Raw genomic sequence first — 16258 nt, 5'->3', positions numbered from 1 at the left:
CCTCACCCCACAGCACCCCAGATTCCCATCAACCCCCATCCCCCCAAACACCCCGCCAGCACCCCCATCCCCACAACCCCGTTGCACCCCAAATCCCCAGCACCCCAAATCAGGTGAACTGGGGCACTGAGGGATCTTTTTGGTGGAAAAACATGGATTTTGGTCAAAAGGCACATTTTCACCCCCCACAGGAGGGGAGTCAGGCGGGGGGGGACTCCTCGTCCCCCGGGGTGACGCCAGCAGTGATCTGGTCCCGACGCCAGAGCCTCTCAGCCAGGGCGTCGAGGAGGGGGGCGACCCTGGCCAGCCCCCCGCGCCCCGCCCCGGCCCCCGGCCTGCTGCCCGCCCGCAGCACTGGCAGCCCCCACGTCCCCTCGAAGGCTGCCACGTCCCCCTCCGTCACGTCCGCCTGTGGGGACAGATCGAATCTGGGCAGGGGGGACACAGTCAAGGGAGACACCGACACCCTGGAAAATATCACCCCAAACCCCATAAAAGTAAGTGGGATCTGCCAACCCATCGGTGTAACGAAGTATGCACGTTCTCATCCTACCAAGGTATTGAGCGACAGGGTGCAAAACCGCTGTGCGGGGGACAAACGGTCAAGGGAGACACCGACACCCTGAAAAATCCCCCCTTGGGCAGGGCAAAACCCCCTAAAAATAAGTGGGCTCTGCAAATCCATCGGTGTAACGAAGCGTGAGTGGTCTCAGCCTCCTGAGGTGCCAAATGGTGCTAAATATTGGGGTGTAAACCCACTCATGGGGTGACACAGACCCTCCCCCCAGATTGCCCCCCCGCCCCGAAGGATACTTGGTGCCGACGACCACCCTGACGAGTTTTTCTTCTTCGGGGCCGACCACCCGGCTCACGTGGGCTGGCAGCTCCTCGAAGGACGAGCGGTCGGTGAATGAGAAGAGGAAGAGGATGGCGTCCGCCTCCTCCTTACAAGCCTGGAGAGGAGGGAATGACCACCATCATGGGGGCAGGGGGGGGTGTTCTCTGTGTCCCCCCCACCCCAGTTTGTCCCCCCCCCAGTTTGTGTCCCCCCCCCGTGACTCACGGGCAGGAGATGCTCAAATTTTTTAAGGGCTCCGTCTCCGCAATCCCAAAAATGAAGCTGGAAGATGACGGGGCGGCCGCTGGCCCGCAGCTTGGCCGGCCAGTACACGGTGGTGACCTCTATGCCTGCGGAGGGGGGGGGACAGACACACGGACGGTCACCCCGGCGGGACACGGCGGGGGTGCTGTGTGTCTGCCCCCCCACCCCGTGACGTACCCAGGGTCTCGTGGTGGACGGGGGGCACGGGGGTCCCCGCCAGCGCGGCCACCAAGGCCGTCTTGCCGACGCCGCTCTTGCCGGAGAGGAAGAGTTTGTAGGGGACGGTGGGGGCGGCCAAGGCGGGGGGCAGCGCTGGGCGCTCCAGCAGACCTGGGGAGGGGGTGTATGTGTTTTTGGGGGGCTGGCACCCCATTTTTGGGATTGGGGGAGGGTGGAAGGCAGGGTGCGGGGGCTCACCGAACACTCTCCGCTGGTTCTTCTGGAGGATGGAGTCCAGGTAGGGGCGGCCGGCGGGGGAGAGGAGCCAGCCCGGCTCCAGCACGGAGCCCCCCTGCACTGCCATGTGCCCCCCGAAACCTGGGGGTGCAGGGAACCCCCCCCCGCCCTTCCCCCCATGGGGTCAGTGCACCCCACAGCTTGGGGGAGCAGGGTATCCCCTTCTGACCCGGGAGCCCCGAGCCCCCCCAGGGTCCCAGCATGGTCCCAGGGGGTCCTTAACCCCCCCGCCTGGGGTCTCTGAACCCCCCCAAGGGGTCCCTGCCCCCATCCCCGGGTCCCTCTGCCCCCTTGGGGTCTCAGCATCCTCCCACGAGGTCCTTGACCCGGCCATGGGGTCTCTGCCCGCCCCCCCGAGTCCTCGCCTCTCCTTACGGGGTCCCTGCCCCCCCCGGGGTCTCTGAACCCCCTCATGGGATCACTGCCCCCCCCCCGCCGCGGGGAGCTGTGCCTCCCATGGGGTCCCAGCATCCTTTCATGGGGTCCCTGAACCTCCCTTCTGGGGTCCCTGACCCCCACCCAGGTCCTCGTCCCCCCTTTTGGGTCCCTGCCCCGGCTGGGGTCCCTGTGCCCCCCGTGGGGTCCCAGCATCCTCCCATGAGGTCCTTGACCCCCTGGTAGGGTCCCTGAACCCCCCCCGGGTCCTTGACACCCTCCCATGGGGTCCCTGCACCCCAAACCCTGCGGGGGGGTGCAACGCAGTGTCCGTGTGTCCCCCCCCCGTGTCTCTGTCCCCCCGTCAAATGGCTCGCTGCTCCCCCCAATTGCCTCCCCAAACATGCAAACGGCGTGGCAACGCAGCTCCCCGCACCCCCCGGGCTCCCCGCATCCCCCCAGAAGCTCTCTGCACCCCAAACCCCGCGGGGGGGGGATGCAACGACCCCTCCCCGCGCCATGGGGCCCCCCCCTTTCCCGCGGTCCCTTTAAGACGCGGCCCCGCCGCCTCACCTGCGGCGGCTTCCGCCTCGGGATGATGTCAGAGGGGGCGTGGCCTCGCGGCCACCCCGCCCCCTGGTCGCAGCGCATGCGCGGGAGGGGGAACGCGTGGAGCGGGGCAGACCCCGACCCTATAGCTTATGGGGGGGCTATGGGGGACCCGGACCCTACAGGTTATGGGCGTTCCCAGTCTTATAGGCGATGGGAGACCCCAGCCCTATAGGGGATGGGGGGCAGCCCTGTCAGCTATAGGAGACCCCAGCCCTATAGGGGATGGGGGTTGTCCCAGCCCCATACTTTGCCACGCTTTGGGGTCCCAACCCCTGATTCTGGCGATATCCAGCACCCCCCCTTTCCTGACCCCCCTTCCTCCCCCCAGCCTCATGCCCCCCTTTTTCCACCTCCATCCATGGCTCTGACATTCCCCGGTGGAAATACTGCCCTTTTTTGTTGCTTTTTTTACCTCCGAAGACCTCAAATCCCCCCTTTTGCCCCCAAACACACAGGGAGCCCAGCAGGGTTTCCCTTCACAGCATTTCCACCCCCCCGACCCCCTCCCCAAAAGGACCAACCATCTGTTTCTTTTCCTTTTTATTTGTTAAACTGCTAAAAATTAATCGGGATCGAGGGGAAGGAACCCATTAACAACCCCCCCCCCCCCAAATGTACACAAGATTTTAAATATCACCAAAACCCTTTTCATTCCTACGCTCGGCCGAGCCGGGGGCGACGAAGTGGGGGAACACCTGAGTCGCAGGGGGGGTGGGGGGAACCTCGCTCACAGCACCAGCAGCTCATGGGGAGGGGCGGGGGTGCACCTGTCAAAATTTGGGGTGAATTTATCATTACTGGCGCAGAACATGCCTTTCCGCGACCGACAGGGATGGAGGAGGGAAGGCCCCGGCCGCTCGACGGGTTTGGGACCAGTCGGGGGGATTTTGGGACCGGAAACCACGTAAGTGTTGGGAAAACAGCCCTTGAGGGGCGCTCCTCGGAGGGAGGACGTCAACCCAACCCGATCCGCCATCCATCCCGTTTCTGACTCTTCTTTATTAGGGTGGATGATAAGAAACGTGCAAAGGGGAGGAGGGAGTTGATGCTGAAGCCCCGACCGCCTTCCCCGCGGCAAAGCTTGAAGAGGAGAAGAAATGTTTCGTAGATCACCCTAGGTGCTCCTGAGGTTTTGGGGGTAAAAATTGCGTTTTGCCTTCCCTTAGGACAAATCAAATACGTTCGGGATTGGCGCGGGAGAGCCTGGATTGAACGAGAGATTTATTTACAGAGGTGGAAACGCCACAGCTGAAGTAAAGCCCTCCCCATCCCCATGCGGCTGGGATGCGATTTAAGGCTCCAACCGGCAAAAAGCTCAGTGGGGACGGAGCGGGTAAATAAAAGGGAGGGGAAAAGTGGCCACGTCATGGCACTGCCGGTTTGGGGAGGGTCCCTGCTTTGGGTTGTTGACCAAAACCTGGCAGAATCCACCCATTTTTCCACCCCCCCGATCACCTCGAGGGGAAAGGGAAGGAGGGAAGCGGTCCCAGAAGGACACACAGGTTCAATCCCTTCGGCTTTTCATCTGTTTTAATCTTTATGGAAGGAGGCACGTGCAAAGATGAGATGCAGTTACTGCTACCGGGGCTGCTCAGGCCCTCAAATTTACCAATAGTCATTCTTCTGGCTGCAAAAAAAGCCCCTGTTCCCAGGCTACAAGGTGCTGGTTCAGCCTTGAACAGGTTTGGGCTGTTGAGTGAAATGATGCCTTCAAGTCTAGAAGGGAACAGGCAGCCAAATTTCTCAGCTTTGGGGGAATAATGGATTTTTAGAGTAAACGGGGTGCTTTTTTGCTGATCAGGAGGGATCAGGGTTAATCCCAAAGCCTGATCCAGCACAGGGCAGGGAGGGGAGGATACCAACGCCCGGCTAATTCTTAACATTTTTGGCATTTTGACACAAAAGAACCTGTCCTTCCTTCTTGCGGTCCTGTACAGAGGACAGGAACGAGAGTGCCAGGCCGAAGGAGTGAGAGGCAAGAAAAAAAAAAGGCATCGTGTTTGTGTCGAGCAAAGGTTCGCAGCGCTGGAAGATTCCTGGTCGGGTATTGCTGTTGTTTTCCCTTATGGAGTCAAGCACGGAAATAATCAGTGCGTGCAAGCTAGCAGCCGCCTGCTGCCGGGGTTTGGTTTGTATCAAACCACTTTTACTCACATCCCGTGAGGAGTTTTGGAGACGTACGAAGCCTCTCAAACCCCTGGAAAATAAAACCAGCCTCGAGAGGACACCGGATGGCAGATTTCCCCACCTGCTCGGGCCAAAATCCTTGGCTTAGATGGCAGCGGCACGGGTCCTTCCCTGCCTGTAAACACGATTCGCTTTACTGGCGTCTTACCGGGAACCGGCGGGGCAGCGCTGGACGTTTTGCTGGGACTTTATTGGTTTCTTGCTCCCTAATTCACAGTTTGAACGCCTGCGTGACAGAGTAAGGGCTTGGGAAGGAGGGGGAGGAGCCGCGGGGAGGGAGGGGAGAAGGTGATGGCGGCGAAGGGCTCGGGCCGCATTATCTTTTTGCTCGCACAAAGTACAAGGCATTTGTTTTGGGATAGTATTTGACGTTTTGTTTCTTGTCCATGAGGCCACCGAATATGATTAACTCCCCTCTACCTTGCACCACCGTGTGTAAACTGGTTTCGGGCGGCCCCACCACCGAACTGCTGTTGAACACTTTCCATTTCACTCGTCCTTTTTCCTTGGTGTCTTTAATGTCCAGCACGTACATCTGCATGGGTTTGCAGTTCATGCTCTGGTATAAAGGCTTCCCCACGTTGAGGGACTGGGGAGGGTGGTGGCCCAGGCGGCGGGCGATGGGAGGTAAGGAATGGCCGTCACCTTGGGTAGAGCCCGGACGCGCCGCTGAGCCCGTCTCGGCACTCGGGGACCCCGGGGAAGAAGCCAGGGGAGGGCTCAACGCCGCAGAAGCTGAGGAGCCTTTGGAAGAGAGGGCTTTGACGGCCTCCAGGCTCCTCCGGAGCGCGCTGGGGGAGACAGCCCCTGGAAGGGAGCTGGCGACGTGGGGCGGCGTGTGGATGCCGTTGGTCTGCTCGGGGGGGTTCCTCACGCTCGCACCGACTGTCCTGCCCTCCACACCGTCCATCTGGCAGATGATGGAACCCGGTTTTTGTTCCCAACTCAGGTCGACGGAGCCCAAACGCAGGTCTTTCTGCTCCGGCAGCGATCCCCGTCGTGGCACCAGGGCGAGCCCCACTTTTAGGTCGTATCCTTCAGCCGCGGAAGGCGTGCTGGGCGATACGACCTGCACGGGGCTGTCCAAGGAGGCACCGCCGGCCACCGTGGCTCCGGGCGATAAACTCCCACCGTTGAGTACAGGGGAACTGTCCCCTCTGGCTGGGGAGAGGCTGCCTTCCCGGGATCCCGAGGGGGTCTGCCGCTGCGCTCGGGGTCGCAAGGTGCCCCAGCGGCCGTTGACGCAGGGAGCCTCGTCCGTGTTCCTGACGGGAGACTGAGAGCGGTATTCCCGCGTTTCGGGCACCAGGGCGGGCGGTGTGGCACTGATGGGAGAGGGACGGGAGTTCAAGCTGGGACTCAGCGGGGCTCTCCCGCTGGGAGCTTGGCTAAAGACCACAACGCACTGTCCTACCTGAAAGAGAAGGGGAGATAAGAGGTTACAAATGGCAGGATGACCCTTTGCACTGTACTGGGAGGGGAAAATAAGGGGGTACGGAGCATTCTGGGCAGGCAATAAAGATGAATGGATGTATATGAGAGAGCAGAGACCCCACCATGTCCGTACCCTGCAGGCAGGATGGCACCACAGCTCCGGGGCTCCGTGGTCTTCATTCTCCACCTTGAGCGGCTGCCACGTCCAGGGGTTCGCGTGCATGTGCAGTAACCAGGCGTCTTTAAACAGCTGGGAAGAAAAGCGTGACAGATTTAGAAGCCCAGTTTGAGATTTAGGAGCCTGGTTTGCTGCTGAGATCACTCCATCAGAGGTAGGAGCAGTGCTTTGCTGCTGCAGACAGACGAATGGTGACCCAGATCAGGATCTGACCACACAGGAGCGTCTACACCCTACTACGGCCATGGACAAATCCCTTCATCTCCATCTTCTACCCCAGTATAAAATCAGGGCTAATTCTTCCAAGGCTCAATTAACTTCGGCTCAGATAGCGCCTGGGGTGCTTTTTTCTTAATTAAAGCAGCTCTAGCAATAGCAAGACAGCTTCTCTGGAAAATTTACCGCGTGGGTGCCCAGATTTGCAGGATAAAATGCCACCCAGGTAACGTGCAGAGTCCCCCCTCTCCCCAATCCAGCACTCAGGGCTCAGTTACAGCGAGACGCATGCAGTTCATGCCCACGCTCCCCCCAGGATACTTACTGCATTGGGACCACCACAGCCACCGAGGATTAAAATGGTTTCGTTGTCTATCACGATCTGGAGGGGACAAAGAACAGCGTTTCAGGCCGGGAGAGATGTGAAGCCGCCCCTGGTGCTTTCGGCAAAGCCTACAAGTGCAGGCAGAGCCAGGTTACGGCTTCTCAGCCGTGCAGACGCTGCCCAATTTTGCCTGCCCTGGGATGAGGAGTGGAGCTGGGATGGAGAGCCGGTTTTGCTGGGCCCGAGGCAAAGTGGGATGCAGGGTTCACCCCACTGCCTTGTCCCAAACGGCTCACAAACCCGTTCCTCCTACAGAGGCAAGCAATTACCCTTCCTGAAGCTGAGCTGAATGGCAAGGGACTCGACACCCCTCTTCACTAAAGAGGTGAAGGTGGAAGGATTGTCTGGGGGGACACATGCTTGCAGCAATATTGGTTAGATGCTGGTGGTGGGTAAGCTAGTCCCTTAGCCTCCTCTTCCAGTGGATGGAGAGAAAGGCACGTTCAGGCACGACCCATCCGATCTGTTTTGGGTGCACTGCTAGGCCGAGATGATCTGCATGCTGGGCACCACTGACGGTCCTCTTGGGGACCCATAAAGGGAAGGCAGGGGTGCCAGCTGTGATGGAGACACCTGCATCGAGCTGGGTGACTCCCACGAGCTCCCTGCCTTGGGCAGGCAATAAAACAGGTGCTGCCAGACCTGTGCTTTGAGCGGGTACAACCCAGAGTGGTTCGAACTGAATCAGGAGAGCAGAGCGATCAAAAGGGCCCCAGGCCAATCCAACTTGTGATAACACTTCATTGATCTTAAATGCCACGGGGGATGATCGCTGGGTGAAAACAGCAATTTGTTTTCTAGAAATGCTCATTAGAGTTCTGAGTCATGTGCAAGACACGGCACAGTACCTGCCTGAGTGTTAGGGAGATTAAAAGTGCACCCTCATGGAACAGATGGCTAGAGAAAATAAGAGCCTGTCGGGCAAAGGCTGCAAAGATAACTTGGAAATTGGGCGCTAGCTTTCAGGCAACCTGCAGAGAGCTGCCTGGAAGCTGGAAATTAAGCCGTGTCTGGCTTATCTTTGGCAGCGTGTGTTGGTGCTGAGCTAGTGAAGGAGAGCTCACCTGAGACTGGCCACCTCGCGGGTGAGGGCTGGGCCCAGAGATGTTGGGCTTGGACCAAGCCCACTGCTCGAGATCCAGCACCCAGACGTCGTTGCTCCTGCAAGGATGAGACAACAAGCGTTGATGATACAACCAGGCCCTCCAGGTGTCTGAAGCATGGGTTCAGGGCAGAGTTTTAAGGCAGAATTAGTTTTTCTGCAGGCTGAAGCCTCAAGGGGATTTGCTGAGAGATGTGAAAGGTGCGCTAAGGCAGCCTGCAGGCCCCAAAACGCTGCAGAGATTTCCTTCCAAAACGCTACAAGCTACCCTGGAACCACTACAACACGCTTCTCACTTGCAGGAGCATTTGTCAGACACCCTCACCCCAGACTTACATTTGCCGAGATCCTAGCGAACCCCCAAAGACGATCATTTTGTCTTCGATGACACAGGAGGAGTGTCCCGCCATGGGAGGGGGGCCGTGGGTGGTCACAATGCAGTTCCACCTGGGGAAAGAGGGAGGAAGACATTCACCGTTGGGTCGGAAAGTGAAGTGCCAGATGAACAGCAAAATAAAAAGTCCCAGGGGCTGGCAAAGTCCTCAGGAATATTTTACAGAGGAAAACCTCTGGATCTTTGGAGGTTTCCCTAATAATAACGAAACTAATTAGAAATACAAATGTACTAAACATTTTTAAAGCATGACAAAGTCACAAGGCCAAGTTGGAAATACTGCCCCTTTCAATTAAGTTTGCCCTGAATTATTTCCAACATGGTTTAATTACAGCGTCCTAATGACACTGCCCAAAAGTGCATTGGATAATTGACACTTTTGATGATGAAAAGTTCTCAATGAAAGGGGAACAGGAACCATCGCCGCTTTGATACAGCATTTGCTCCTTTCTCACACACAAGCATCAGTGAGAAAGCCTGGTCTAAAACCAGCTGAACAGTGTTTAAAGGGAAAAGGAAAATTCCTGCCATCTCCGTGGTCACTGCTGGATTCTTTATTAAGAGTCCAGGAGCTGTAAAGGCAGAGAGCTTACTGAAATGGTGCAGGTACCTGCTTTATCACGGCTCCCTTGGAGGGCCACAGGAGCTTTGAGTTTGGACCATCGCTAAAAGCAGGACATCCAGGAGTGAAGGCTCTATCTCCTCCTTTCCTTAAAGACCTCTCTGTCTTGCAGCCAAATCGATTATGTGTTTAAAACATCCACATCCAGATTTCCCACCTGGCTGGAGGGGAACACTTGGGGAGTCTGGCACATTTTAGGCACAAGTCGAGAGCCATATGAAGTAACCACCACCCAAGAGGTGCCAGACAGGAGCGTGCCAGGTCTCTGCTGTTCTCTTGTATTCTCTTGTATTTATTTTTTTTTGTTTCAGTAAAAGCATTGCAGACACACCTAGGAGACCAAGCTTTCCTACAAGCCAGTCCCAGAAGGACACCCTCCAGCATTCCTCCAGCTGCATTACAGACAGATTTTTACAGGATCAAAGCCTGGGTTTCGAATCCAGATGTGCTCTTACCAGTTTTTGGAGGGTGAGTACGTATGGATTTCATCGAAGAACCTCTCTGGCTGGTGCAGAGGGTAAGGGCTTGGCCGCGTCCACCCACCGAAAAGCACAAGCAAGTCCTTGTAGACCACCAGCGTGGCCCCAGCCTTGGGCGAGGGGTACGAACCTGGGCAAGGATAGAGAAGGGGAAGGTTAGAAAACCACGCTTGAACAAAGCCACCGAACTCTGCGTCCATTTTACGGAAGCGTGACAAGACAGAGACTCCACTTCTAAAAAAAAAAAGCAGAAAAGAAGGCAAAATTAGAGTCGGGAGCCTGGGAAAAAAACCTACTGCCAATTTGTGTCATCGTAATTAGTAGGAGCCTGAAAGCACATCTCATGTATGGCAAAACATCTGCCACTCACTGGCAGGAAATTGCTAGCTTTCTAATGTATCCCTTGAAATTATTGCTTTAGCACTGAATAAAAGCAATAATTACCTCCAAATACCTAGTAACTTCTCCCCAAGAAGGAGGGAGAACGAATACCAATTCTAATGCATCCGGAGTCGCTCACGGCAGATCGCTCGGGCACTCACACACCAAACCTCATTTTTCAGGAAGCAGCATGATTAAACCCTGAACGCTTTGCTGTGTGAATTGACAGCCACTCCTCAAGTCCGCAGAAGGAAGCGCTCCTCTAAAAATTATTAAGAGATTTTTTGCCTTGTTCAAGGTTCAAAAGGCTGTGCCTGTGCCAAGGACCTCCTGAGCAGGACCTGCACAAGCAAGACGATGCGACTTGGGCTCGGTGCCATTGCGATTTGCTGTGCTCAGACAATGCCGTACGTCCCGAAGGATTTCCTGCAGCGCAGCAAAGCGCTGAGCTCACCTGCCAACCTGCTGCTGCTCCGTTACGACCCCGCTGCCCGTGGTCTGTGCCCTGGCCGCTGCATCGCTCCTTAAGCAGCTTGGAGCGAGAGCAACTTCAATGCAAGCAGTCCCTTTGCGAGGGCAGCTATCAAAGGATGGGGTCCATTTGAATTTATGTCAGGAAATCGGCCATGGTCTGCTGCAAAAATACAAACCCTGCCTGCTCCAGCAGCCAGAGGTGCTGTGTCACTACCTCGCTGATGTGTTAGGCACTGAATTACTTCCCAGGAAAAGCTAAAGGCTCTCCAGCCAGGGCTCGCGCCTGAGCATCCTCCTTCCCACGGCCGTCACCAGCACCAGGCAGACTCCTCCACCTCTGCAGTCACACGTTCAAAATAATCACAAATACATCACCCAAAAAACACGGATGCGCGTGCCCAGCTGCGGGAACCAGGGGCAGCTCAAGGGCAAGGCCGTCCACGTGGCCGCAGAAGCACCGTCACCCTCCCAAAAAGGCTGATACACCAAACCGACCTCTCTCCTCCGACGTCCTAATAGGACTCTGAGAAACATTTTTAGCAGGTAATGACATGCAGAACAGACTATTTTTAAAAGAAACCAGAGCAGCTATTTTAAGATGCTGCAGCTGAGAAAAGCAATTTGATTGCGATGGGTTCCAGGTGGTGGGTGGTAAAAGCCCAGCCAAAAAGCAAGCCCCGGCCAGACGCAGAGGAGATGGCTGCAGGGTCCCTGAGCCTTTCTCCAGGGACAAAGCACACCTTGCTGATGCTCTCAGGTGTACGGCTGTGGGGGAAAGAGGGAATGAAGTTCTGCAGGAAACAATTCTTATGCTGGGGCAGATATATAGCGTGGCCAGGGACTCCTTAAAGACTGCCAGAAGAGGGTCACATTTGGTTACTCTTTGTTCCCAGATTCCAGTTGTCCTGGCTTGTTCCGTGGCTGCACGCAATTCGTTAATCCACACCAGCAGGTTTCCAGCCTAAATATTTCCCCAGCAGAGCACAAAGTTGCTCTCCCAAGCCTGGCATCGCAAACTAGATCGCTAGAAACGATCCTATGTGACTTGTAGAGAATTGGCTGGCTGGGCTCCTCCATCGAGGATGCCACAGGGCAGCAGGGGGTGAAAGGTGCTGGGTTTCAATTTTTAAACAAAAAGGTTTAGCTAGAGTCATCCCAGGATGGAGAAGCAGATTGGTACTTTGCTCAGAAAGGTCTGGGTTGCTGCAGAGTGAGAAAAGCCACCCTCCTACTGCTGTAACCTGAAGGTCAACCCCAGCCTCAGACACCCAGACGGTTCCCAAATGAGTCAACAACGTAAACAGCCCAAGGCAGAGGCTAGCCCTGGTTTTTCAGGAAGCTTTGCCTGTTATTGGAGGTTGTATGGGTGTAAATGAGCGGAGTTTCATTCTGCAATGCAGGAAAAATTTGAATTTTACAAGCTAAGGAAGAGTTGGCCTCTCAAAGCCACCTCCAGCCAGACAGCTGGGGTATCTACAGATGCTCTCTGCAAGAGACGCACCACAAGCGTGTCGTACCAGAGGTGGCTTCAGTGATCGGTCCTTGAGTAGAAACGGGGGGACAAAGAGCGGCTGAAGCCCGGAGAATTAACACCACTTATCTCTAAAGCAGGGCAGAGCTGCTGGGTGCTGCTGCTGCCGTCCCCGGGAAGGGCAGGAGCATCTCGAGGGAGGCACAGCAACCCCTGCCCTGCCCAGGCGAAGGGGGAAGGCGACCAACCGGCAGCCTTTGTGACTTCAGGTTTCAAGTATGCGGAGGAGTGCAGGGACAACGGCAGCAGGAACATCAAAGGGACACGGCTCAATTACGTGGGGCCCCGTAACAACCTGCTCAAAGTCCGAGCTCTTTAGAGGATGTGCCGAGCCGCGTTTCAAAGGCTTGCAGGAACATACTTGACATGGGAGGGCTGCTTCCTCTCTGGGGTTACGCTTGCAAATGAAACGGCTTCTGTTCCTCACCACGGACCGAAGTGCCTGCCGAACATCGATAGCTGGCTTCGATGGCTTCACCTGCTCCCTTGGTCAGAGCGCAGCGAGGACCCTTCCTGGCTGGGTTTCCAGGCTCCACACCCTGATAACGCCATCCAGTCCAACATCAGATTACCTCTCCTTGGGGATAAAAACTCAAGCATGCAGAGGGTGCAGCACAACTAACTACTCCTAAACATAGAAGGCAACATCTCTTTTCAGCTGACACTGTTTATTCAGTCGCAACGAGTAGCTAAAAGCTGGTCTGAGCTATTTTTTTCCAGTTGATGGATTTTCCTGGCTCACAAAGCAGATACATACTTTTCAAAAAACAAACAAACAAAGATCTCTGGCTTCCATGGATGTTTGGAAGGGAAATGCTAGCCTCTGATCGCTTCTGACACAAGCTCTGGATGCTATTTAGTTAGGATCTGTCCTTATAAGCATTTTTTTAAAGCCCGTTTATTCAGCCCTCTAATGCAACCAGAGCAGCACACACAGAGCTCTGCGACCACAAAAGAAAAACCTGGCTGTAAGGGCACACGTAACATGAATTTCCAGACCAGCCTTTTACCTACAGTAGGCGCAGCCCCAAGCAACTCCACGAACGGATACCATGTGGAGCTTACAATAAAAACGAAGGGGGGCGGGGTGGGGGGAGGGAGAAATCACGCAGTGCCCGATTTGATGGGATTACCCAGATGAAAGGATCGGTTCAGATCGATATAGTTTGGGGAAATATTGTAAAAGAGATGCGCTGGAGCGGAGCCAAGGGTTCGCACAGTCTTGGGGGGAAGGTTAAGATATGGCAAGAGTTCTGGGGTTGTGTCAAGGGGATAAATTTTGGGGAATTTTATTACAGCAGATTTCTGGAGACAGGCGAGATGAGAGCTACTAATAACAACTGGGGGCCGTTACTGCCGGATCTGATGGATTTCTCAAGCCGCCTTAGCTCCAGCGAGACGATGCTATTCTGCCTAGACTCCCGATTCACTTTACACGCAATACCAGGATAAACAAAAACAGGCCCACAGCCACGTTTCCAATTTCAAAGCTGAGAAATTAAAGCGAGCTCCGTCCAGCAGCCAGTGGATTTCAATGAGTAAAGGAAGCCAAGCTCCCAGGTTCAAAAGCCGCCCGCAATCTGCACACCAAAGGCATAGGAAACCATCCTGGGGAAGGGCTCAGGGCTAACAGCCACTACCTGCACCAGCAAAAAAGGGGGAAGGCGATGGTCCTGCTCCATTGTGGCTCAAGCCACGCTGGAAACACAGCAGCTGCCGGCAAAGCCAGTCTCTCCCTGCGAACAAATGATGTTTGTTCAACAAATTATGTCCCGTCACAAGGATGCACTTAATTTGGTGGGTACAATATCAGTGGAGCACATTATAATCCCAAAGAAAAAAGCCAGAGGGAGACGCTGAACCTGCATAGTCAGGTATGAACAGCAGCATTTGCTGGTGACCAGTGCTCGTGTTTCCCAAATGGTTTGTACCTCTGCAAAGTCAGAGCGTTTCAGTAAAACCCATCTGCAGAAGAACAAAAAGTTTTGCGGGATTTCACCCCGAGGAGCTTGTGTTGCTTAGGGAGAGTCACAAAGAAGTGGTAAAAAGCAAATTCCTTTTAAGAAGGGGAAAAAACTGACCCAGCTGTCACAGCAGAAATGAGGCTTAAAAGGATGGCTTGGACTTACTGCACTCTGCCTCTGACTTACAAAAGCCCTGTCTCAGGCCTTTCCTCGGGGGAAGAGCTGGCTGTCCCACCGCTGTTTTAAACCATGTACATCTCTGGGGGAGCGGCATGCAAAACAGAGAGCTCATGCTCTTCCCTGGTGACTTGGCAGAGGGTGAAACCTGCTGCGCTGCCTCCGACTGACTGGCAGCAGCCAGCCCGATGCTCAGCCTGGATTTATTAGCCTGGCTTTTAGGGCTGGCAGAGACTTAAAGATGCCAAATCAGAGTCCTAATCCGGAAACCTCATCCACCCCAGCACCATCATCTGCCCCAGCCGAGGGATTACCTTAGCCTACTCTCCATCATGTGAAAGCCCGTCCCAGGCTTGCATGACAGCATGAAATCCCCAAATCTTTCCCCTTCAATGGGAAGGGAAACCAGAGAAGGAAAATACATCCCTCTGCTTCCCAGGCCAGCCGGGATTTTTCCGCAGCAGTCTGCAGATTTACCCAAAAGCTTTTCCCTTGCCAGCTCTTCGTGAGGTTTCACGAAGGGAAGACGAAGCAAGCCGGGGAGCAGCGGTCCAGAGGCCAGAATATGGCACGACCAGCAGAGGACGAGCATCCTGGCAATCCCAGCATTAGCATCAGATTTGGGAGATGCCAAAGGAGCGCTCCTATGAGAACTGCAGACATCTATCTCCTTGGCACATTGCACACTGGCTCTTTCCCCAAGTCAAACCCCAATATTTAAGACTCGCTGGTCAGCTGCCTCGGATCCAGCATCTGACAGTCACCTGTTTTTATCCCACAGACATTCAAAACAGGGCATTAGGACTACAAATGTTTTCAAGACCGGCTTTGACTGGGTCTGCCTAAACCTTAAAGCCTTTAAAAGCCAGGAAAGTATCATTTTCCCTTACCAAAGCCACATGTGATTTAGTGTTCCCTCAAATCTGGCTTAAAAAAAAAAAATCCCTGTCTACTTCCAAGCAAGGAATTCAGCTTTGCAAGAGTTTAAAAGGAAAATTGAACAAGATCCGATTTGTCTCCCCAACAGGGACAAAAAACTTTTGCAGGCCTACAAAATACCTCTCAGGTAGTGCAGGAGAAATATCTGTGCACCACTGCAGAGGTTTTTTTGCAAGTTAGGGGGGGTATGTAACCAAACCACAGCAGCCCCCTGATGTTTACACACAGAAAAAGTTTCCACCACGCTCTCGGTGGTGAATTTCCACCCTACAATGACACAGGCTCATGGTATAAGCCCAGTCAAACCCATGGTGTCGAACCAAAGCTCTGGTTTCTTGCAATCTTTACAAGGTAGAGGCAGAAATCCCCACCGGGGAGGATAAGTCACCTCCAAGCTTTTGCAATGTCAGAGTAATTTTTTTTTTTTTTAACCTGGGAAATTCTTACACGCCACGACTCCGAGCTGGATAAAGCTGTTGAAAAGGAGAGGCAGTGCCCTCTGAACCCTGTGCAACAGGATTACTGAGTCACTCTGTGCTAATGCTTGGCAAAAACGTCCTTACACAGCAAGTTGAGCAAACAGCGAACGAGATAAGAGTGCCAGAATGCCCCAGGGCTTTGCCCCCATCTCTCTTAATAGCTGCAAAGGAGGATGGCTGCAATTCATGCACCTCGATGCCACGGGAGAGGTTTCATTAGGTCTCTCCTGAGTGTTTCTCAGCAGCAGCATCACTCCAAGGTGCCAAGTACTCGTTAGGGTGAGGTCACCCCCTATTCCCCTTCGAAATCACCTCACCTGGTTTTGGGAAATGCAAATTGGGCCCTACGGTAAAGGGTGCTGCTGTTGCAAAAGCTGCCTTTCCCTCTAGGTGGGTGGAATCAAAACGCCAGCCAGCGATCCACCCCTCTCTGCTTTAATACTTGTTGTTCCCCCCCACCCTTAAGTGATACTGTACCCTGCAGACTTTCAAGCGATTTGAGTAACAGTCTGACATCCTACACAAAACAGCGCTGATGCTAATTAAAGAGGTCAGTGCTCAGAGAGAAAGGGTAGATCAGCTCCTGCGACTCCTCTTCCCTCCAGGAGGCAAACGGAGAGATGGAAATTGCTGTATCAGACTACCCAACGCCGTAATAACCGGCTAATTGTAGGGAAGGGACCGAGGTATGTGTGGGTTAGCGGATGAGCGTGCCCCGGCTCTGCTGAGCTCCACACTTTTCGCTCAAGTCACGCTCCTGTTTTGTTTGCC

The 16258-nt window shown here is 54.7% G+C and overlaps 2 protein-coding genes across 5 annotated transcripts in view; both read right to left on the bottom strand.

Moving 5' to 3' along the window:
• Positions 1 to 134: 134 nt before the first annotated feature.
• On the bottom strand, positions 135 to 2599 carry CPLANE2 (ciliogenesis and planar polarity effector complex subunit 2). 2 transcript variants are annotated; one of them, XM_064470663.1, is made up of 6 exons: positions 2507 to 2599; positions 1520 to 1667; positions 1280 to 1432; positions 1064 to 1188; positions 814 to 953; positions 135 to 428 (listed from the first exon to the last, which is right to left on the bottom strand). In XM_064470663.1, exons 1-6 carry the CDS (start codon positions 2582 to 2584, stop codon positions 200 to 202), a joined length of 873 nt encoding a protein of 290 aa, XP_064326733.1. In that variant the 5' UTR covers positions 2585 to 2599; the 3' UTR covers positions 135 to 199. The 2 variants fall into 2 exon arrangements, with proteins under 2 accessions (XP_064326733.1, XP_064326734.1); XM_064470664.1 differs by lacking the exon at positions 1280 to 1432.
• Positions 2600 to 3070: 471 nt separating this feature from the next.
• Positions 3071 to 16258, bottom strand: part of FBXO42 (F-box protein 42) — a 50140-nt gene continuing 36952 nt past the window's right edge. For all 3 annotated transcript variants that reach the window (XM_064470631.1, XM_064470629.1, XM_064470628.1), the window contains 6 exons: positions 9519 to 9672; positions 8384 to 8494; positions 8010 to 8106; positions 6886 to 6942; positions 6300 to 6416; positions 3071 to 6146 (listed from right to left, as the gene is read on the bottom strand). In XM_064470631.1, coding sequence (XP_064326701.1) covers positions 5049 to 6146; positions 6300 to 6416; positions 6886 to 6942; positions 8010 to 8106; positions 8384 to 8494; positions 9519 to 9672 — 1634 coding nt within the window. In that variant the 3' untranslated portion in view covers positions 3071 to 5048. The remainder of the gene's footprint in view (positions 6147 to 6299; positions 6417 to 6885; positions 6943 to 8009; positions 8107 to 8383; positions 8495 to 9518; positions 9673 to 16258) is intronic.

This window comes from Phalacrocorax carbo, chromosome 20, assembly GCF_963921805.1.
Source record: "Phalacrocorax carbo chromosome 20, bPhaCar2.1, whole genome shotgun sequence".
NCBI classification, from domain to species: Eukaryota; Metazoa; Chordata; class Aves; order Suliformes; family Phalacrocoracidae; genus Phalacrocorax; species Phalacrocorax carbo.
The sequence above is the reverse complement of the archived record's forward strand: the minus strand, read 5'-3'. Positions and strand labels throughout refer to the sequence as shown.